Source organism: Thermobia domestica, chromosome 10, assembly GCF_964235325.1.
Source record: "Thermobia domestica chromosome 10, izTheDome1.hap1.1, whole genome shotgun sequence".
Lineage (NCBI taxonomy): Eukaryota > Metazoa > Arthropoda > Insecta > Zygentoma > Lepismatidae > Thermobia > Thermobia domestica.
Window position 1 is genome coordinate 37787904 of NC_137463.1, and position 23151 is coordinate 37811054.

The window sequence follows — 23151 nt, forward strand, 5'->3', positions numbered from 1 at the left end:
ATAATATCTAAATTGTTCTTTTCTTCCCTACAATTTCTAACAAACTCTCGTTAGTTTTTCGCTTGATCCAGCAAATTCTCTCCATTCTTCTCAACGCCCACATTTCGATAGCTTTCATTCGTTTTCCATCATTTTTCATCATGTCCATGTTCCTCACCTGTACAGAAGAATACTCCACACGAAGCATTTTATGAGTCTTTTCTTTTAGGGTCCCACAACATAGTATTTTCTTTCCCCTAAAAGCCTTTTTCCATTCTATCCTTGCTTTAATTCAAGTTCACACTATATATGATTACTAACAATACTACCCAGGTATCGGAAACTAGTAACCTGTTCTCTTTCTCTCCTCCTACCTCTATATTTGATAGCGACCGCTTCATTCCAATCACCATGGCTTTTTACTTTCTAACATTTATTTTCATCCCATATTCTTCAGTCCTTCCTCAACTTTTCTAACATATAAATAATGTGCGTAAAAACTAATCAGTAAATTAATTAGATACATGTTAAGATATTTCTATGAGGAGATATGAAAAACTACTGAATCTTGATGCTTTGCTATACAGATGCAGGGCAATATTCAGGAGTCTATACAAGTAGTTTGCATACATTAGAAAATTTCTAGTGAATCCCACATAAAGATACCACAACCTCAAGTAATTTTGGTGAGATCCAAAACTGAGTATGACGGCTTGACAAAGGATGGTATTAGAGACCAATTTTCGGGTTTCGTGGCAATCAACCTGTTAATATTACATCTGTTTCAAAAGATATCAACATACTTACGTTTAAGACGTGTGGCATAGTTTAATGTAGTCATTTACCGCAATTATTAGTAACTTTATACATTTTGAATCATTTCAACTATGTCACAAAATAAATGGTAGTTGTCTTTTAACGCACATATGAGAGTAATTATGGAGATTGCATAGAAAGTCGTGTTACGAGAAAGTTTTGAGGTATTCGGAACCTAATAACGGAAGGTTAGACGAACAGTGTAACGAGCAGCAAGTTATTTATTTAAGTTTTCATTACGAAAGTTTATTTCGTGTAGGTAGTACAGTGATTTCTTTAACAATGATTGTGTGACGTATAAATAGGCCACCAAAAACTCTATTCCGATATATAATTGTAGGCCAGACCAAGAGAGGGGACCAAGCCACAAAAAGTAAATTCCGAGAAATCGAAGAGTAAAATTTAGGACAAATAACTGCAATTTTTCCCCTTGAAGGCGGTTCTTTTATTTCCGTATACCACTCTACAGATATCTGTGCAACTTTTAGCCTGTAATACATGATATAAAGTGTGTTGTATTAAGAGTAATAAACGGATATTACTAATGTAAAGGAAATATTTTGCAGTGATGATATCTGACAGTTTGGTTAATAATCACTAAATACAATAGGTTAGGTTAGATTTCTAACCTAACCTAACCAAATTAGGTTATGTTATGTTAGTTTAGGGTAGATTAGATTTAATGTACTTTAATGTGCTTTGCACCTGTAAGATTTATCCAGTATTATATGGTAGTTCATCGAACTCTCCTTCCCCTATCCTCATATAACTTCCGTTTGAATGACGTAAATCATTACAGCACTACAAGCATTACATCGTATCAATATTGTCCGTGTTATGATTTGATTTCATATTTTAGTAGAATGGGTGGTACACGAGTTTAATAAATGGCATCATCTTTATCAGATGATGATACTTTAGATCGTTGATCTTCCTACCATCAGAACAGGTCACGTGAAAGCTATTCAGCAGAGGTCATAGGTCATCCGTAGCGGACACAAGACTTTACGTCCTGTAACTGGATGTTCCTGGAACACATGATGTTTTATCCAAACCTCAATTGTAACTATACTCTAACATCCGTCACCGTTCACATTTTCACCTTACAAGAGTTTCATCAACTGTATCTATGAATAACACTTCGGCAATGGACTGTTCATTTTTTATATCATTGACATCATGCGTATTACATGAAATGGATCCTGCACTCTGGTTCTTCCAACAAGATCGTATCACTGTTCAAGCATGTATATGTGGCTTCTTTTCCTGATTACTTTCTCGATAACTCCAAAACCAACTTCATACGGCACAAAGGTGTGGTTTGGAAACAGATAGTAGTGACTTATTTCTTCAAATTTTCGTGAGTGAACCAGAATGTAGTGCAATAGGAAAATGGTAATGTTCTTGTTTTGTCCAAACGAGGACTCCGTAAAGAAACACAGTTTTTTCTTGTTTAGAACATGGCCAAGATTCAGAAGAAATTCCAGCAGGCAGCAAGCAGAAATTTCAGATGAGCCACAGGATGCAACTGTTTCTGGCCACATACGCATGCAGGCATTTTTCATATTGCACTGCTGTCCACTATTTCATTCCTTTTTAGTCACATTTCGTTTCCACTGTTCCACATTTAAAACACGTTTACGACCTTTTATTGCCGTTGTGTTTGGTAGCATGCTACCAGGCTCCGACATCTTTGTTTACAAGCAGACATGTTTTCTGGTTGGTCGTGCCAGCTGGATTGTGGTTTGACCACTTCTCTCAGAACACGAGCAATTGTGCCGCAAACGGTCACATATTTTCATTCCTATTTTTGAAAACACAGGGAACAAATCACAGACACACTTACTTCGAAAACTGATAGACAGATGACAATGCAACGTTTTTAAACCATAATCTCATTTTTTGTTGGCGTGTGGTTTGTCCCCCCACTCTCAGTCAGTCCCTCAATTTGGTGTGTGTATTACATCGAGTAAATGCAATATATATATACAAGTTACCCGTTAAATATGTTCTCTCCCTACAATACCACATACCATTTCCAAAATAGTTTAAAATTACCACTAGCACTGATTCATATTTACAGATTCAAGGTAACTAATATGTTTATCTGTAAAGTATACGACTGATTTTGAGGAATTACATATGTTGTTTACAGATTTATTACGAGTCGTATGTTTAGTTGAAGACTAGGTCTATATCATAGAGTAGTAGACATGTTTCAATTCAGTTAAGTTCATAAGATTAAATAATTATGTTACAGATTTAAGTTCTGTGCAATATATAGTGCGATATTACGTCGGAAAATAAGTTCCTCATGGCGGCTAGAAACTGATGTTTGAATACAAGAAAATAACATACAAGACTTGGCTTACAAAATAATGGGACTAGCAATCCTGTCAAAGGTATAGGTGGAACAGTGGAGACAGCATGAGCGCAGAACAACTTTGATCCTTCGAGAAGATATATATATATATTGCCGCTCGTAGTCTGTCAGTAGCGATTAAAGAAGAGATGCGCAATGTTGAGCAGGTTATTAACCTGAGATTTCTTGTGAAATTAAAGAAATCATCGCATGAGTATGTGTAACTATTGGAAGACGAAAATGGTAATAATGCGATGGAACGTACGCGAGTATTCGAGTGGCACAAACGCTTCAGCGAGGGACGCGAGATTGTCGATGATGACGAAAGACCAGGTCATCAACAGAGGAAAATGTAGCAAAGTGACTAACATTGCCCAGTAAGATCACAGGTTCAGGATTTGAATGATACGTATGATGGGCATCGATAAAGAGCCTGTCAGCGCAATTCTGCACGATCATTTGAATATACGCAAAGTCTGCTCTAAAGTGGTACCAAAATATGTCATACAAGAGCAGAACTTCTCTCTTGCAGTGACACAATGTAACGTCTGGAAGCAGAACAGGACTTGTTAACGGAAATCGTCATTGATGACAAGACGTGGATCTTTCAGTAGATCCTGAAACAAAAAGGCAACTCATGCAGTGGAAAACTTTCTCATCATCACGAATGTAGAATGCACGGAAGAGGAAATCAAAAGTGAAAGTCCTACTTATTGTGTTCTTTAATACCAATAGCCTGCTCCTGATTGAATGGATACCATTAAGTCAGACAATGGGTACGCAGCATTACCAGAAGGTTTTGGTGAAGCTGTGAGAACGCGTGAGAAAGAAGATTCGCTCTTGTGGAAGGACAATGAATGGATTGTGCATCACAACAATGCTACTTCGCATACTGCTTTGGCCGTTAAGCAGTTTCTGACTGCTAAGAAAACTCGTGTTGGAACACGCATCTTTCTCAGTGGACTTAGCATTAAATGATTCTTTCTTTCTCCGAAAGTGAAAAACACATTTTCAGACCTTAGAAGAGATGAAGCAGAAAACGGCAGCGCTACTCAACACGGTGGCACCTGAAGTTTAACACAACTGCCTACAATAATGGGAACTTCGTATGCAAATGAGTATAGAAAGGGGAAGGGAGTTAATTGATGGGCAATAATCGCACCTTTGGTTTAGCCAGATCTCGTATTTCGAAATCCGACATAAAATCAAAGGATGACGATGCACTTGTACTACAACTTTAAAGGTTTGAAGAAAAAACGCATGTCCTACACACGGCTATCTACACTTTGTCATTGTTACTAAAGTTCTTTATGTTTAGAGTCTTCTTCGACGCCAGAAAGAAATAGAAGCCTCTAAGTACAAGATGAGCACTGTACGGCGGATGGGCAAGAAGCCTCAACGGGCGACGGTGGAAATCCGGATTTCCTTCCAATGATCTCGCATTGTTGTACATCGGCAAAACGGAACATGTCAGTAGGTCTGGTCACTTTTTGCAAATAATATATATTTCAGTTCTATTCAGCATCTGGCAATATCACTAATTATTATATGTTCTAATCCACATAATTGCTGAGTACTGAATGAATCGTTCATCCAAACTTTCTGTTTAAAATGCAATGCAAAATTTTGATCAACGTCATCAAATGACGTATGGAAGGCTCTCTCATTAAACAGATCATATCTCAGAGAAGCAGAAGAATAGAAACTTATTTTCCGCCTTTCCTCACAGTTAATATTATTTAAATGTGAAAACAATCAGAATCTTTCTTTAAGCAAGACGCGAAATGGTTTTGGTCTTATTCCAGGTCCGTCGATATGTTCCAATGAAGGCATCTTCTGGGATTGTGGAAGATGTAGACTAAACTTCTGCATAAGAATCGCAAAGAAAGTGAATGTTGTCATTTTTCCTACATTCTCACCTATACAGCGTCTTGGACCTGTAACATAAAGATTGTTTTTATATGATCAGAACTTAAAAAGACGAGACAATAGCTAAATAGACACTGACAGAAAATTGATACCATACTGTATTTATTGAGTTTGTTATACGAAAGAAACGTATAAATTATAATTTAGTAAAATTGTCATATGCGATACATAGTCTATAATACGTTCTAGTGTGTATCTACAAGAACGGTACATATAAGTAGTTATTGCTGTAGTGATAAAGATTTTACAGGATATACGCTGTTTTTTGAACATCTATAATTCGCATAGGAGATACATGACAATGCAGAAGCATTCTTTTTATATAGATAGTATAAAGCCCATAACCTTTATTACTAGTTCCATTAATATATGAAGGATGTGATATTGGTTTGTAGATACTCCAAAAGCATTTTACGCTATGTTCTTGATGATACGTTAAAGGTAAATCATTCCATTATTAACACAGATGTAAATAGGTACGCAGAAGAAATCAACCCATTGCGAGAAGGAACTGAAAAAAAGTTACACCCCATGTACAAGAGGGAATTAAGAAAATTGTGATGAAGAATGGGAAGAAGATATGAATATTACAGTTAAACAATGATTTTGTACTGAAATTCACTAATCAAAACAACACGAACTTGGGGGATATTTCCTACCAGTCTTCGCATGGTGTTGTATCTGGAGAGCAAACCGAATGTGGGCAGACAGAAATATGTTTTCGACCAAAAGCTCGCGGATCAAAAGGAAGGTGTGGCATGGCGCGTTTTCGCGGTGAAGAAAGAATCTATTTGCCCAGTTAATCGGCTGTTTAGGGACCCATAAGAGATGTTTAGTTCTTTGGAAAGCTCTCAAATAGTCATTCGCATGTTTGAGCAAATCATTTGTGCCACTGTTTGTCATCTGATTTTGACGTCGAAGTACCTCTCGATCGTTCCTCGTTTCCAATCTACTTCTTGCTGCTTTTGAATCGCTCATACCACTTGTAAATAATCTTGCCACTGCTTCATTGCTATACAATGATTTTGATATTTCATGAGCTTCTTTGGCATTTTGTTTTCAGCTTAGAACAAAACTTAATGTTGACGTGCGACAGACACTTTCAACACATCCTCACTATCCTGCCTTTAGAAGCCAACTAACATGTCAAAATTCATTCAAATTCGACACTGACTGAACTAAAAATTCAGGCTACCGGGCTTACTAGTTGAAATGTATACAGGCCGGTAGCCAGCCCAAAAATGTAGGGGAAGCCCGACTGAAGTTAGAGGGACCCGATCCAACCTTATTATAGTTCATTTGCAAGCCTACAGTGAAAATGTTAGGGGGCAGCAAAATTTTTGGGGGGCCGGCCCCCTAGATCCCCTTGGATACGGACCTAAATAGATACAACATCGATAGATGGCACTTAGCAACTATATATACACCGTAGTTATTTTATCACACCTTGTATACTTGTATTTTATCTTCGGTTCATTGGCCAAATGCTATTTCCGTGAGATAATCTTTGGATAATATTGCGGGATTCGTCGAAGTTTCGTTTTCATATTCATGTTTGTTGATAGCCCTTCCGATTGATGTAGTGGTTAACGTACAAGCCCTCGGCTCACGAGAGTCTGGGTTTGATTCTCGATGAGAGATCCTCTAAAAACTTAAACTCTTTATAGTAAATTGGATTTTTTCTTAAGATCTACGTCGACATTTTATATAGCCTTGGTCCAGATAAAAGGCGCACAATTTTAACACAGAAACTAAAAAACAAATTGTTGATGTTACTATTAGGAACGTATTAGATGTAAATTCTGCCCTATAAACGAACGCCACGACATCAGGAATACATATTAATGGTCCTAGCACACATTCTTGTGGTACGCCTAAATATTATTTTCTTGATATCTAATTTATAGTTCCTGCCCATTACCTATGGTACTTAATAGTGTAATCTATTAATTCTATTGATCTATCGCACGTGGTTCCATTAAAAATAATAACAATAGAAGAAATACAAATGTACGAGATTACTTACCAAAGCCAAAGTTATATAATAGACTTTGGCCGTAAGGGGGCATTGTGTTGGCCTCTATATATCGTTCAGGTCTATACAACTCAGGATCTTTCCCAACACACAGTTCTTTCTGTAAGCCCATTACATTGCAGAAAATTGAGGTACCCTGAAATGATTGAGCAACAAGTTAATCTACTTCTAATATAATGTATGTATTATGCATGTGTACAAAGACGGCTTATCAGAGAAACTTCGGATAAGAAACCCAAAAGCTTTTAAACCCACTTGTCAACTTGAAGAAGGTAGGTGGAAGACTTGTTCCATAAAATATTATAGACAATTTTTGAGTGACATTCTGAATTCAAGTTAAGGTATTTATATAACAGGTTATCTGTACTTAATAGAGAATAGCATGAAGAGACTTAACCCACAACCAGCCATCTATGTGAACACGTTGCTAGGATGAGTATTCCCGAACTTTCAATGTCCTAAACTATTTCTACACTGTATATTAACTTATTATCCTCCTTTTTCCACCTTTCGATAACACTTTCTCTGTGAAGTTATTCTATTCATCTAATTTTCTCCTTTTCCTTACAGACACTGATTTTTATCGAATACTTTCAGTCTTTTATCATTACTTGAGTAATAACGTACACTTTGATCGCACTTACATTTTGGTTACGATAATTAATACAAAATGTTTATTTGCCATGATATATGACATAAATTTCGGTCGTAATTTCTCTATGTATTTCATTACATGGTAAGCTCTCATACTCCATTTTACGTATACAGTAAAGTCCCTAAAACTCTGCACTCGATAACCCAGCAGTGCAGATTACTTGGTAACACCCTGACAGGGCGAAAAAACACCACAAGCAGACCCCTTGAAAAGTCGACTATTTAATTTTCATTATAGACAGCTTTATGTCTTCATAAAGTATTTTTCTGAGGTCTGTCTTGTCAGGTAAATTACTGTACAGTGTGTATTAATTAATTTTCATTTTCATCTAGAGTACAGGCTTTAGAAGGTACATACGTTTGCTTTCTTTAAGGGTATTTGGGCAGTTTATTCTATGTTGTATTCTCAAGCAACCAAGTACAGTACCGGCACTGTATTTTGTCAGAAAAAAATCGTATTTATTGCTTTTTTAACTCCATTTACAATAACCTGGCATTTTCACAAATTCGGCCACCCTTAGGTGCACATTGAGCTTAGTTTTAGGGACTGTACTGTACCATGTAAATTGTTGCTGCGACTTTCCCGATAGAACTAAGAGCAATTTACTTGCAGTAATATGAGTCTACTCTGTAAGTATATAATTTGTCATACACTGGTACGTTAGTTCTATGTACTTTCCTCTTTAATATTGTAATAACAAAGTATTGGAAGTGGGGGGCATAATGGACATCTTAAGAATAAAATTGAAATAGCAACGTTACTATGAATGGAGATTGGATGATTGTGCAGTAGAATATTCTTTATTCTACAAATGTAAAGAGTGCAAGTCGTGAAAGTTTTACCAAATCAGTTGTGTGTAAATAGATTGACCTATTGTGAATGACCATTTTATTCCACTTCCTGTGTAAAATAGTCCCATCCTTGGAGCATATACATATTAACCAAAATTATGGTCTGTTTAGATAAGGAAACAGTTACAATTCCATCTGTCCTGTTCCACAAGGAAATCATGCATGATTGTTTGATGGCCACAATTTTCTCACTATGTGTGTATCATGTTTTATTCAAGTAATTACTTTTTTCAGCAACAGGCAGAATCTTCACTACATACCTTATATCGACGTACCAGGTTATCGATGGCTCATGAAAATGGTTATCTCCGCTTATTTCAGACGCTATTGAAAACAGCGTCGTCTCCCTTTCTCAACACTTCGTGTCACACAAACTACGGCATGTGCAGTAGTACCAGTTCTCTGTCACCAGAGGAACACCGTTATATACAGGAGTGACCATCTTGCCCCGAGGGATCATTATGCCCCTACTTCCCCTAATACACTGACATCCTTCACAACACATATATAAACACACACACACATAAGTATGTAGAGTCTTATTAATTTAATGGAGACATCTGAAAAAGCAAGTGCGATTAGCGATTAGCGAGACTAAATGACCTGGAACCACCTTAAGCCTCCAGAACATACCTGATATAACTTGGAATTTAGTCATAGAGGTCGCGAATGGTAGTAAGTGAAATATTTCACCAATTCGCGTTCAATGTACCAATTTGTTCCGAGAGGGGAAATCCAAATAGAAATTTGTGCCTGATTTATGTCACAGAAACGGAATAGATGTTAATTATGCTCACATCCGTAGATTGCACAGACCAGGTAAGAGGTCCAACTTATTCCCGATGTTTGTCCCACCACCTCCAAACAGATCCAGCGCAGTAGTACGAATGAGCACAATATCATACTGGAATATGGCTTCATTGACCAAAAAAATCTCGAAATAGGTTGCATATGGCCGCCTAAAGTGGCGACTTACAGTAATTATAGGCAGTGATGTAGCCGCAAAGCATTAGTACAAGATATAGTGAAAACCAGGATACTACGGTTCACAGTATCACAGAGATGCCCCTATGAGGTATGCGCTACTCACAAACACGCTCTGTGCTTTGAAATAAGCGTAATGTTAACTCCTCTGAACCAACCACAGGTTTCAGACATCAGCGGTACATACTGCTTGTTCCCGCTACCATTGAAGCTGTGAAAAAACTTGAAGGACCTTATTAGAGGCTTCGTCCATGAAATCCCACCATGTATGTTTGTTTTTTGTAACTCGTGGCACCATGTATGTTTATTTTATGTAACTCGTGGCAGACTTTGGCTGTAAACAACAAAATGGAGTTGCACCGTAGTGATATGGCGGTTCTAAGCGACAATCCCGTTTAATGCTCGGCAGGACCTGTCACTTTGGATGTGCTTTCGACCACTGTTTTTCTTCCCCGATGTAATTTTGCTATGAGTGTTGTTGACCGCTCTCACTTTGAAGACATTCCTTTGTGGGACACAAAACTCGTTAGTACTTTCATCACGTTTGCCCCGCATAAACGACCTCCAACAATTTGTCCTCTGGAAATCAGAGAAATCATCCTTTTACATTATCAGATTCTGCTCTGTTCCCCGGATATTGCCGTTCTAATGTTCATCACATAGTACGGAGTCTGTCCTAAAACACCATCACCAACACCCCGGTGCTGTAGTCGGCTCCTAACTGTTTACAACCCAGATACTTGACATATTTTCAATTCTAGGTGTTTTCATTAACCTGATAATTCTCTGTGTATGTATTATATTCATAATTTTCTGAAGAGTAGCTTGTTCAACTCTGTGTGCAGGAATCAGTTGATTGGTTGGTTGTTGATTTGGAGGTCTGCGTTCTACTATTTAAATCAAAGTGAAATGACAAAATCCCAAATCAACTAAAACGCTAACTATATGCAAAAGTTTATTCTAAATGGTTCAAGTGTTTTTCGTGAAAATTAATTTAAAGAAGCGTGTAAAGTTAACTTCATTTTCGCATATATAGATGAAACTATTTTAGCAACATATTAACATTCCATTTGTGAATTGTGTGTCGCAAATGATTACTTCTTCTCGTCACTTGGTTCGTGAGGTTTCGGTTATTCTAATGAAAGATACGTATGGTGTTCCGAATGGACTTGAGGACCTTTCAGGAATGAATGAAAGCCTTCCAGATTGCAAGCGTACTGATCTAGCAGGCTGAGCGATCTGGATGCCAACAGTAGACTGATCATAATATTTTTTCTCCTGGATTCGAATTTCATGGGTATTAGGTAATACCTGTTAGCCAGTCACTTCATTCTCATTTTCATTTGTCATCATTTCATTTGGTTTAGAGACTCTTGTAGTGCGGTAAACACCTAAACGATAGCTTATTTCTTGCCTCACTCTTATTAACTGCTTCCTAACGTTGGTATTGAATACACTACTTCCTTCCACATTTCGATTTCGCAAATTTTGAAAATTAGCAAGCACAGATGGATTATATATATATATATATATATATATATATATATATATATATATATATATATATATATATATATATATATATATATATATATCCCGGGAACACATAGGGAAATTTTACACACGTGCTTACATAGTGGGGTGCTCTAGCACCCCATAAGTATATGTGGATCTCTTGTAGATTTTTTTTTTAATTTTTGAAAGAAACACATTTTCACCTTTCTTAAGAAGCATTTAATGAATAATTTCTTGAAGTACACCTCAGTTTTGATTACACACAGTTGCCACAAACAAACTTCTTGTGTTCAGCGCAAATTGGCTTGCTGCACCCGGTACAGAATGATTTTGTCTTCCTATCTGCAGATCTCGGGCACAAGTAACACCTGCCTTGCTTTGGTGTAGGTACATGAGCCTGTCCTACGTCATCTTCTACACCAAGTACTTCTTTGATCATGGTTGAAAGAGGAGTTGAAAGGGGGGTCCTGAGCCTGTTTTGCATATGGGGAGTCACTAGCTGCATTCCCAACTCACGCAATAGATGTTGTCGTGTGAAGGACATTCCCCTATTCTGCGTAGCATTTCTAAAAAGTACCATGCTATTCACACCTGCCTGATCCAACATTCCGTAGAAAAACCGAAGCGGCCACCGCCTTGTTTTACGATTCACTGTATAGTTATGCATTAGCTCATCCAAAACGACCACTCCGCTCTTTGTCTCATTATAGAAATGAATTATTTCAGGCTTCTTTGTTTCTACATTCACAGATTTGTCGCTATGCATGGTGGAGAGGAGAATAACACTTTTCCCCTTTCGTGGGCAATAGGAAACCAGTGTTTTAGGCCCATCAAACGCAAACTCTGTAGTATCTACCTTTCTCTTTCTGTCAGGAAGAAAAGCTTGAGGAATCTCCTTTTTATTATGGCGCAAAGTCCCAACAACTGTCAACTGGTAGTCTTTCAACATCGTATCACCTAATTCCACCGACATGAACCAATTATCCATGGTTAGATTTCTGTTAGTTCCACGAATTGGTTCTGACAGTTCTTTTACTAATTTCAGAGGTACAGGTTCACGTGCGCTGTTTTCAACCTTTCCAGTGTACGGCAGTGCATTCACCATATAAAATGTTCGCGAGTCACAGAGACAATTGATTTTTATACCATACTTGTCAGGTTTAGAAGGTATATAAACGCGGAAGGGACACTTTCCTCGAAAACCAAGAAGTTGCTCGTCAATGGTGCAGTATTCATGTGGTGTATAGTATGTTTTGCAATTCACTATAAATTCTTCCCATAACACTTTGATAGGCGCAAATTTATCTGCTGTATCTCTCGTCATTTTATTATCAAACCGTAGACAGTTTATGAGGAAACAAAATCGGGCTTCAGGCATTATGCAGCGGAATATTGGATTTCCAAATGTGGTTGACCACATGTCTTTCACGTTCAAATGTCCACATTTCAGGGTGCCAGCTATGTAAAGTAGTCCAATTAGAGCAGAGATTTCGTTGGTATTTGTATCACCTACATAATACGTGCCTACAGAGTAGTTTATTCTTTGTCGCGCAATTTCTTCGTTTGTGTGTTGTACAACAATGCTTATGATATTGTCGGTAAACAATAATTTCCAACCATCAAGGGGAGTTTGAACGTCCTTTGCAGCTCCTTTGTTGCCGGGAATACGCAAGACTATATTACGTGCCGGTGTTCTACCTCTAACTGTGGGTACACTTTTCCACCGGTAACCATTTCTTCCTTTGATTATTGCACCACGAGTCGGTTCATCATCTTCACTGTCACTGTCACAGTTCAGTTCCGCATCACTAACAGCAGTTTCAGAAACTTCATCAGCATAGTCCGACTCAACTAGAAGATCGTCCTCAAAATCACTCACGTTTTTTTCAGTATCTTGATCACCTACCTCCTCTTCTTCAAGCCACTTTCGAATCTGTGCGTCGTCTGGAACCTTCGAGGATGAAGCCTTGCAAGTCCACATGATTGTAAAGCCAACCTACACTCAATGTCTTATCTCTAATGAAAGTGACGTATCAAAAAATATATATACGTGAACACATAGGCGGGGTGCCACAACACCCCAAACAGCAAAATAACACACTTTTTCCGACTTCTGACTAAACTTTCTCTGTGCAATGGAACGGCGCACCCCTCTCTGCTGCAGTCAGATGATAAACTAGGAATACACAAGAGGGTAGCACCGTCAGTGGCATATTCCTTATTTACACACTGTTTAAACACCGAGAGGGGTGCGTGAGCACCCCCCTATGTGTTCCCTATATATAATGTATCATCAAGGATCACAAGGGTTAAGTCTGGACACGTGAGAGGCCGTAGACGAGATGAACATGATCTTTTTGCTCAACTCTTCGAATCAATCTTCTTGGGATTGTGTTCTTAATGTAACGCTTGGACCTCCAAGTGGAAATGAGCAGAAGCAATATGCAACATAAAAACGAAGTTAAGAAAGTGTCATTAAAAAAAGTTCGAAGTAGATACTAGGTACACAAACATTTATCTCAAACGGTTCAGTACGGGATGCACTCATAAACATGATTGGTTTCACTTCTTTATATCTAATATAAATAAAATAAAGAGTTTCTTTGTGTGTTTGTCTGTCTGTGTGCGGCCTGGGGATCAGACGATTAAACCGAGAGTTACCAAATTTTGGTCAGGGATACCATGGGCCAGGCGGAAGCTCAAGACGAAGCCCTTTTTTCAAATTTCGAACCAGGGATCTCAGGGGGGCGTTTACCGGAACCGGCATTAGAACCAGATAAATTGACCGAGAGTTACCAAATTTTAGTCACGAATACCTTGGTCAAGGCTCCAGACCAGAGTTAAATGTTTCTTGTCAAAATTCGAACCAGGGGTCTCAGGGGAGCGTTTACCGGAACATGTAAAAGTAGTAAAAAATGACTGATATTAGTGTCGAATTCATAGTTTTCGTGGTCGCTGAGATCAATGGTGATACTTCCACAGCCCCCGTGCCTTGTTGACTTGCAAATACAGCCCCGTGCGAAGAATGGGTATATTCAACTAGTATATACATATATATTCCTTATTCTATACTTAAATGTGCTAGTTTTTCGTTGGCTGCCATGTGTAGTCTTTTAGTTGATTGTAATAGAACTAAATGTTGTCTATTTCTTAAAAGTCATGTTACAACTAAGTAGCTACTTTACCTTAGGAATCTTAAAACCTTTATAATCCATTTCCTTCACAGCCATCCGAGGAAGTATTGGTAACGCTGGACGAAGTCTAAATACTTCGAGTAGTGCTGCTTTTGTATACGGCAATCTGGAATTACAATTTGTACTCATGAGGAAAACGTTCTCTTGGGGCAGATAAAACCACTTATTTCTCCTTCTTTGATTTTGCATGCTTCATTAAATGCTTATGCATTTTTTTTTTTACCAGACTGGCATTGGTTTGGCAGGAAAAAGAAATTCAAAACGCACATAAACTTTTCTCCTCTGGTAAAATTGTGAATTTATTAAGACTCTATAACTCAGCTCCTAATACAAAGACGATTCATATCTCATTTGAATTTCAATTAAGAATTATTTTCTTTGGTGAAAATTTAATTTGAATACTCTCAGAAATACGAAGTATCAGAGGGATGTTTTCAGAATTTACCTACAGAAATATACGTTTCCTATCTTTATTGCTCTATAAATTGACAATGCTGCTTCATAGATAAAAGAAGAAAGAATTACTAGGCATACACTATCGCATTTCAATGATAGTGTATGAACATTAAGTTCGTAGCTCCTACAGTACCTGAGAAAATACAGTTAAGTTGTCAGTTGTATGTAAAGGTAGAAAATTAAGTTTATCAAAGTGGAAGATAATGTTCATTTATACACGTTCTAATTGGAGTACAAGTTTGGGATGGCCACATTTTTTCGAAACATACTTTTTCGAATAATGGATTTTTCGAAAACGGAAAACGAAAAATTTTTCGGAAAACGAAAAACGAAAATTTTTTCGAAAAACGAAAAAAATCGAAACAGAAGGATAAAGTTTGGAGATGGAACACAAAGGGACGAAACGAAACTGAAGAGAAAGTTGAAGTTGCAAAAGAGCAACATTTCCTTCCCTGCCTGGTTTGATTGAAGTTATAAACAAAAGAAAAGAAACACATCATTACATACAGATAAGCTTTACTTCTGGACTTAAATTGAATAGTATCTTATTTCGCGGATGCGGCGTGTTCTAATCGTAATAGCTATTTGAGACTGCTTTTAGCTAGCTATCTCGTACTGCCTTTGCTGATACGGTACGTGGTTTCATATTCGCTGTGACTGAATATTTTGGTAACAATAAAATATTATTGTTTAGAGAAAGGACACGTGTCCTACGATATCAACACTTCTGATATGTTTATTGGCCTAGTGGGAGAAGCATTAGTTCGTTATGAGGAATACCCAACCGACGTTCATTATATCAGTTACCAACGCAGAGCTTGTTTCGAACTATATAAGAAAACTGCAAGAGGAGATATTTTCGGGAAGTATTTACAATGGGAAAGTCGAATATATGGGAACATTTTACTTGTGAAAAGGGTGGTGTTTCTTCAAAATGCAATTACTGTCGAAGTATTATCCACAATCGAAATTCAACGACTGGCTTGTGGTATCATTTAAGATCACGACACGTTGGTGTTATACAGGTAACATCAAGACAGCAGTCACTGGAAGAGATTATTGAGGCCGAGGGTAATTCAGAGATGGAGCCACAAAAGAAACAGAGGTAAGTTATTGTACATATCTATTGGTGTCATTTAAAGCTTCTACCCCCCTCCCCGAGTGGGGTAGATAAGATTTATTTAGGGGACACTCGTGTTTAACACTCTTAGGATAAAAATGAAAAATAGCGTGACACGAACACACTTAGTGGACTATTTATCTTTACACTCTTGTAACTTTTAGAATAATATAAAAAAGGCTGAAATTTTGTTACAAACTAAGGATGCTACAGTATCACGAACATCCACAAAGATCCAAAAGTTTTAGGTTTTTATAATAGTAATAAATAATAACATGGACGGGACATGCACATCCACAGTACATTAGTGTTACATACTATGATCATTAAATGATTTATTTCAAATAAATAGGTACAAAGTTGTCATCATAGGTATTCTGCCATTATTGGCAAGTTACTTGCCGCAACTGAGAAGCTTCCATGCTCCTTAGTCTTCACGTAAGGGATTGAAAATTTGACTTTTTTTCCGAGAGATTTTATTTCGATAACTGCTTGGATGAGTATCATATCCAACAACATAGAAGGTTTTTAACGGACGTAAAGATCATAATGCAGTTTACAGCAATTTCATATCTCAAACTGATCTGGAGATATAATATACATTCGTAAAGTTTGCAACACTGGTTAAAATTATGTCATTGCAAGAATTTATTGTAATTACAAGTACCAAAATCTGTTTCTGTAATGTTATAAAAGCAAAGAGGATCCAGATACATTACAAAGAATCCGCAAATACGTCATTTTTAGGAGTATCACTATCGGTATTCACAAACGATTTGAGATATCAAATTGCTGTAACGGCTCCGAGAAGTTTACGTCTTTTGAGAATCACCTACGCGATTAGACGTTCTGTTTATGTAAGAAATTTTTCGGAAAAAGTCTAATTTTCAATTTTTTGTATTCATTAGAAATAAGCCATGGTCATAGTATTAGACACTAAAGTATTTCGGGTTTTCACTGTCCGTCTCACTTCTATTCATAGACAGATCCAGGGGGAAAAGGTTATTCACCCCCCTGAGTTTCACAATCACCAGTGCTGCAAAAGTCGGTGAGAGAGAAAACAGAATCTTTCACTGCCTTCTTTCCTCACCGTTGAGTTCGTCCTGAATCCGCCTCTGCTTTTATTAATACTATTGTCAGGTTTCTGAAGTTTAGATACTTGTCATATTGCAGCGTCCTTAGTTTGCAACACTGAATAACAAATTTGTGTTGCAATTTTTCGTTTAATATTTAGATTTGAGATATGTAATAACATGGCATAGTGGCGTTAAAAATATAACTTTATATTATGTTGGCAACACTATTAATTTGTTGGTACTGCAGAGTTTATTAGACAGAGTTCCCTTGTCGATATTTGCATCTTAGAAAATTCCAGCCAATTTTATCAATTAGTTTTAAAATTACATGGGCGTATCAAGATAAATGTTTCATCTCAAATTTTTATACTATAAAGTGGAGAAGTTCCATATAATATAAGCGTAATTAATCATTTTTTCTTTCTTTAAATGTAAAATCTCAAATGATTGTTGCGTTTCCTTCTTTTAAAGAGACTCAAAATATTTTTCGAGTGAAAAGAAAACATATAAATAGACGAATCGTAATCTAGTTTTCATTTTAAGCTTAACACCTTGCAAATGTGTTCCGATGATGATGAGGATATTGGTTTTAGTTTAGCGTCCTACTCAGCTATAGAGACGTGAACTCAGCGTAACGTGAGATACAAACCACTTGAGCTCCAGCCGGGAATCGAACCCGGTCTCCCGAGCCGAAGACGCATACACTAAACATATAGTCACGAGGGACCTCGAATGGGGCTGCGTAACTAAGGGAGATGCTAATGAGCAAAATAATGGAATTAAGAAATGTAAAGGAAAGGGAAGAACCCGGGAAACCCCACACGCACGATGTTTATCCACCAAAAATCTATACAATTAGCGAGGACGCCAAAGAGGGGAAGCGGGTATTTCTTTGATGGAACGCTACGCCCCGACTGCCGCCTACAGACCTATTGTAATGTAGGCTAAACAATATCAGGATTATTTGATAGTCCCAAATTCATCTGTGCCTGAGTGGTTGATGGAAGATAAAAGACCCCAAAACACAGTTTCAACATAAATAGAAATTGAAAGCTAATTATGAATATTTATTAACGTTTATTTGTGAATGAATAAATATTTAAAACATAAATTTGAACACTTCTGGTGTAAATTAAAAGCACTTTTTTAATTTTCTATATTTTCTCGGAAACAAAGGTAAGCAAATATTTTTTCCTAATTCTGTACCAAAGCGTCGCTTCTCCCTCAAAACCTGTGCCCCTCAGTTGTATAGAACTATCATTTTCGGTGTACAAAACATAGATCCCCCATCACCAAAATTTTCTCTGTCCCTCTCTTTGCCCCTTGAAAAAATTAAAGCTGACGTCGTCACTGATCTTATACTTAACATTCATTATAATACACTATTTTTTTTTCTAATAGTCAACTCAAAGGTTGGTACAGAGATTGCCGTAGTTACGAGCAGTAGTTTTGAATATTTGATAGCACGAACTAATTATCGTCTAGTACTACGGTTTTCAATGGTTTCTAGTACTACGGCAGCATGGTCACATTGAGTAGGGACCACTGGTTGGGCCATGTTTATGAGCAGTGATCCTAGCCCCCAGGCTTCCTGTAGCTTACCACTGATATATGACTCGTCAAATTTTCTTCTGATTTAGGCGCTAGTTGTAAAAATGAGGCGCCAACTCAGAAACTACTGGCAGGTAAAAGTTGGGAATACTAATTTTTAAAAAATAGCTTGGCGCCCGGGACTTTTCGTGAAACTACTATATATATAGTGGTGGATCCAAGGGGGCTATAGCCCCCCTTGACGCTCAGGTATACCCTGGATAAAATGGGAAAAATGTAATGAAATATTTAAGTTTTTCGTCCAACGATTATGCCGGCTAGGCTGAAGGAGACGGTGATTATGAGAAATGAATGAAATGGTGGAATGAAGAAAGTGAGAGGAAACGGGAAAACCCCGAGAAAACCCACGAGCACGGTGTTTGTCCACCACAAGGTTCACACGGCGCGAGCAGGGATCGAACGAGGGACCCCAAGCACCGGAGGTGAACGCTCTACCACTAAGCCACCACTGAGTCTTCTACTGCTTTATTTGTTCGATTCCTGTGACTGCTACAATTCCAACTTTCCGGTGAAAAATTTGGATTTTCCACCCATTGCTCCGTAAAGTAATCATTAAAGACTTCGACTTTTCGTCTAATCGGACAGCCTCCATGTTGATCATTAAACCATCAGAATTATACTCTACGGGTACTAGTGCCAGTGTTGCACACATCCGGACGTGACTGCGAATCTCTTTAATTTAGGGATGGTCACATTTTTCCAAAAATACTTTTTCGGAAAATGGCTTTTTCAAAAACGAAAAACGAAATTTTTTCGAAAAACGAAAAACGAAAAGTTTTTCGAAAAACGAAATTTTTTTCGAAAAAACGAAAAACGAAAAATTTTTCGAAAAACGAAAACGAAAATTTTTCAAAAAAACGAAAAACGAAAAATTTTTCGAAAAAGCGAAAAACGAAAAAATGAAAAATGAAATTTCCGAAGATCGAAAAACATATTTTTCTAAAAAGGCCATCCCTAGTGCAAATGCAATCCATACTTGGTTTCAATTCAGTTACTGACCTTTCGTTTAATAAATTATATGCTTGAGCAGAACGTACGAAAGAAAAATGGAGGAGAATTTTTAAACTTTCCTGAGAAATCTTAGGGTTCATAATTTATTTGGTAATTACTTGACCATCCTTTTCCTGAGATGTGCAAGACATATCTTATTATCCCGCAAATGTATTATGTTAGTTTCGAATTGATAACTCTAATAGTACACTGAGAAAAATGTAGGTGGCATACTTAAAAAGATAGGCTACATGTGTAATTCCTGTAATTTTTGAATTTAACCTACAGCAGACGTATAACTGAAAGCTCATGTTTTATAATATTTTCTGTATAAGTGTTCCATCTATATGTACTTCCCGTATGAAACAATGTAGACGGTCAGGATCTCACATACAAATGGACGTATATAACATATAGCTGATGAAGGTAACATAAGTATATGCATGTGAGTAGTAGTCCCCCCGTTATATCTCGCCGAGTCAGCAAAAATTTTCTCGATTCTGATTGGCTGAGAGAGGTCACGTGACGTTAGGCCCCGCCCACGCGGGAAATTCAAATTTTTTAGGTCACGTGGTATGACGTCATGAGTCACCCTGCGGGGAAATCCCTCACCCGGGATTTTTGAAATTTGTTCCCTTTTACGTGTAAGATGTGTGTTTTGATTGGTTGATAGCTGTCACGTGATTTTAGACCCTGCGATATTTGAAATTCGTTCCCTTTTACGGGTAAGATGAGTGCTTTTGGTACCACGATGATGATTGGCTGACAGAGGTCACGTGATCTTAGGCCCTGGGATTTTTAAAATTCGTTCCCTTTTACGGGTAAGATGAGTGCTTTGGTACCACGATGATGATTGGCTGATAGAGGTCACGTGATCTTAAGCCCTGTGACTTTTGAAATTCGTTCCCTTTTTACGAGTAAGATGAGTGCTTTGGTACCTCGATTCTGATTGGCCGACAGAGGTCACATGATCTTAGACCCGCCACACGGTGAACAGAATACGTGGGAAAACACCTCACTCATTTGTTTCCATTTTACGGGTAAGATGATTGCTTTGGTACCACGATGTTGATTGGTTGATAGAAATCGCATAATCTTACACACCCACCCCCAATGCTAGACATTCAGAGTGCTATGACGACGATCCACCCTAGACCTGGATTTTAGAATTTAGTTCCCTTTTATGGTTATCCTTAAAGTTCCCATGGAGGGTTCAACCTCCTCTTAAATAACCTTTTTGGTATCATGATATTGTACTGAAGTTTACATTAAATATTATCATTCTCTTTGGCAGATAAGATGATTACCAGCTTTTTTTTTTTTTTTACCTTGATGGAGACCCTGTCCTTGAATTAGTAGCCTATGTCTCTGGAAGTAACAATGGTGAAAGAGGGGTGTCGCTTGTAGATTTCTTATAACACATTGTTGTGAGTTTAAGCGATTTTTTAAACGCTCAGTAAGCGCTTCATTAATGGAAACAGTGTTGCCAGATTTTTTTACCTAAACTGCTCCGATTCTTTTCGAAACGGTTCCGCAGAGTGCAAGAATTTTCAAACTAAAAATTTTTCGAACTAAAAAAAAATTTCAAAACAAAAAAATTTCGAACTAAAAAATTTTAAAACAAAAAAATTCGAACTAAAAATTTTGAAACAAAAATTACAAAAAATTTTCGAACTAAAAAAATTAAAAATTTTTCGAAAAATATTTTAAACAAAACTTTCGAACTAAATTTTCAAATCAAAATTTTTCGAACTAAAAATTTTAAAAAAATTTCGAACCAATTTTTAAAAACAAGTTTCGTACTAAAGATGTAAACCACATTTGAAAGTTTTCAAATCAATTTTTGAACTAAATTAAAAACCAAATTTTGGACACTAAAAAATTCTTTAATTAATTTTTCGAACAAAATCATGTAAACCAAATCTTGGATATATTTTCCACCTTAAATTTTCAAGATTACCATGATTTGAAAACAAGTGTTCAGGGTTTCAAGAAATAATAAAACATATTTTTTTCTACTTGTTGTATTTTAACGAAAGGTATGTGCTCTTCTCATACATGTTTATTAACATAATAAATACAGGATCTAGTTTAATGAATATATTGGACGTATCATCATCTTCGAATCTTGTAGCCGTATCCTGTAAAGAAAAAGAAGAAACAACGGATTACTTTATGAATTCTCTTTTTTTCCTGAAACAATAAAATGAGTAAATATTGATAAGAGAGAAATAAAACTTACTCGTAAATGATGGATCTGTTTAGTTTCATCTTCCTCCTCGGGTACAGGATCACTGCATTTTTTTCACCGATGGATGTTTATGAACTTTTCTGGGTATTGCATTTTTCTAGGTGTTGCTCCTTTATGGTCAAGGTTCCTCCTTCGGTACGAGATGACTGCATTTCTTCCACTGATGGTTGTGTTGATGGTTTATAAACTCTTGTGGGTACTTCATTTTCTTCTTGGTGTTGCTGCTTTGTGGTTAAGGAGTGGGAAAAGGAAAAGGAAAAAAAGAAATGGCGGCCTTATTGGGTATTTACAGTTTTTTCTTCTTCATCTTCTTTTTCCAGTTCCATCTTCTGTTTTTTAACGTACCCGTACGGAACCGTATCATAAGAATTGAATTCTTTAAATCGACGTTTTGTGTACTGGATACTGTACATTTTTTCTTCTTTGCGTGTGACGATGGTATGGTCTTTGGTCCTGCATATTTTATGGGGGATAGTGATGGTGACTTGTCCACGGCATTGATTTGTAATCATTTCTTTTAGCGTGTTGAAATTTAATTGTTGTCCTGCATTGTAATTTAATGTAAATCCTCTAATTTTGCATATGTAACTGGTGACGTTGGTATCTGGATTGTATATTTCTAGGCTGTAATTTTTTGGTCCTCCACTGACAAATGTTTTGATGTATGCTCGTGGTCCGTAAGACTCCATCTCATTCGATAAGCATCCCAAGTACGTTGAAGGTTTAATGGTTGGCTCCCCGGGCTTCTCCGTAAATATTACAGAATCCGTGTCGAAATATAAAACACGTTCCTGCAACATTTCCAGGTACTTGTACAGTTCCAGACGTGCCTGACATGTTGTAAATGCACCTAACACGACATTGGTGTTTCGGTTTTGAACAGGCACATGTTCATTGTACTCCCAGAATGCATACAACATCGTATCATTGATGGGTACAATTTGATGGAGTTTAATGTCGGGGGAAGTGAGTTTTTCATAAAATTCTTCCGGCCGATCAATAATTGTGGTCTGGCTAAAGTTTGTACGCCTGCAAAGCTTTCCCCATAGAGAGTTCACACAAAGCTTAGATAAACTTCTTCGTGCAGGATTATTTTCAATTTTGGTCGGATCCAATGCAATACCTTCACGCTCCAGGACGGTTTGTATGAATTTTGATTTGTCTTCTTCGGTGACACAGGAACTGGGCCAGCCAGACGCTTCCATTTTTGATTTCAAAAATGTATTGATATATTCCGTGAACAAGCCACCTGTTTTCGTGATGGGATCATATTGTTCAATGTCATAGTCCCAAATTTCAAAAATTTCCACCGGTTGATATCCTAATT

General features: G+C 37.2%; 2 protein-coding genes across 2 annotated transcripts in view; both read right to left on the reverse strand.

Annotated features, from left to right (window-relative positions):
* Positions 1–4482: 4482 nt before the first annotated feature.
* On the reverse strand, positions 4483–7245 carry LOC145661966 (farnesoate epoxidase-like). Its single transcript, XM_081727316.1, has 2 exons — positions 7113–7245; positions 4483–5094 (listed from the first exon to the last, which is right to left on the reverse strand). The coding sequence occupies exons 1-2, from the start codon at positions 7231–7233 to the stop codon at positions 4913–4915; spliced, it is 303 nt and encodes a 100-aa protein (XP_081583442.1). The 5' UTR covers positions 7234–7245; the 3' UTR covers positions 4483–4912.
* A 7057-nt stretch (positions 7246–14302) lies between these two features.
* Positions 14303–23151, reverse strand: part of LOC145661436 (methyl farnesoate epoxidase-like) — a 41687-nt gene continuing 32838 nt past the window's right edge. Inside the window, exon 5 of the mRNA XM_081726742.1 lies at positions 14303–14426. Coding sequence (XP_081582868.1) covers positions 14303–14426 — 124 coding nt within the window. The remainder of the gene's footprint in view (positions 14427–23151) is intronic.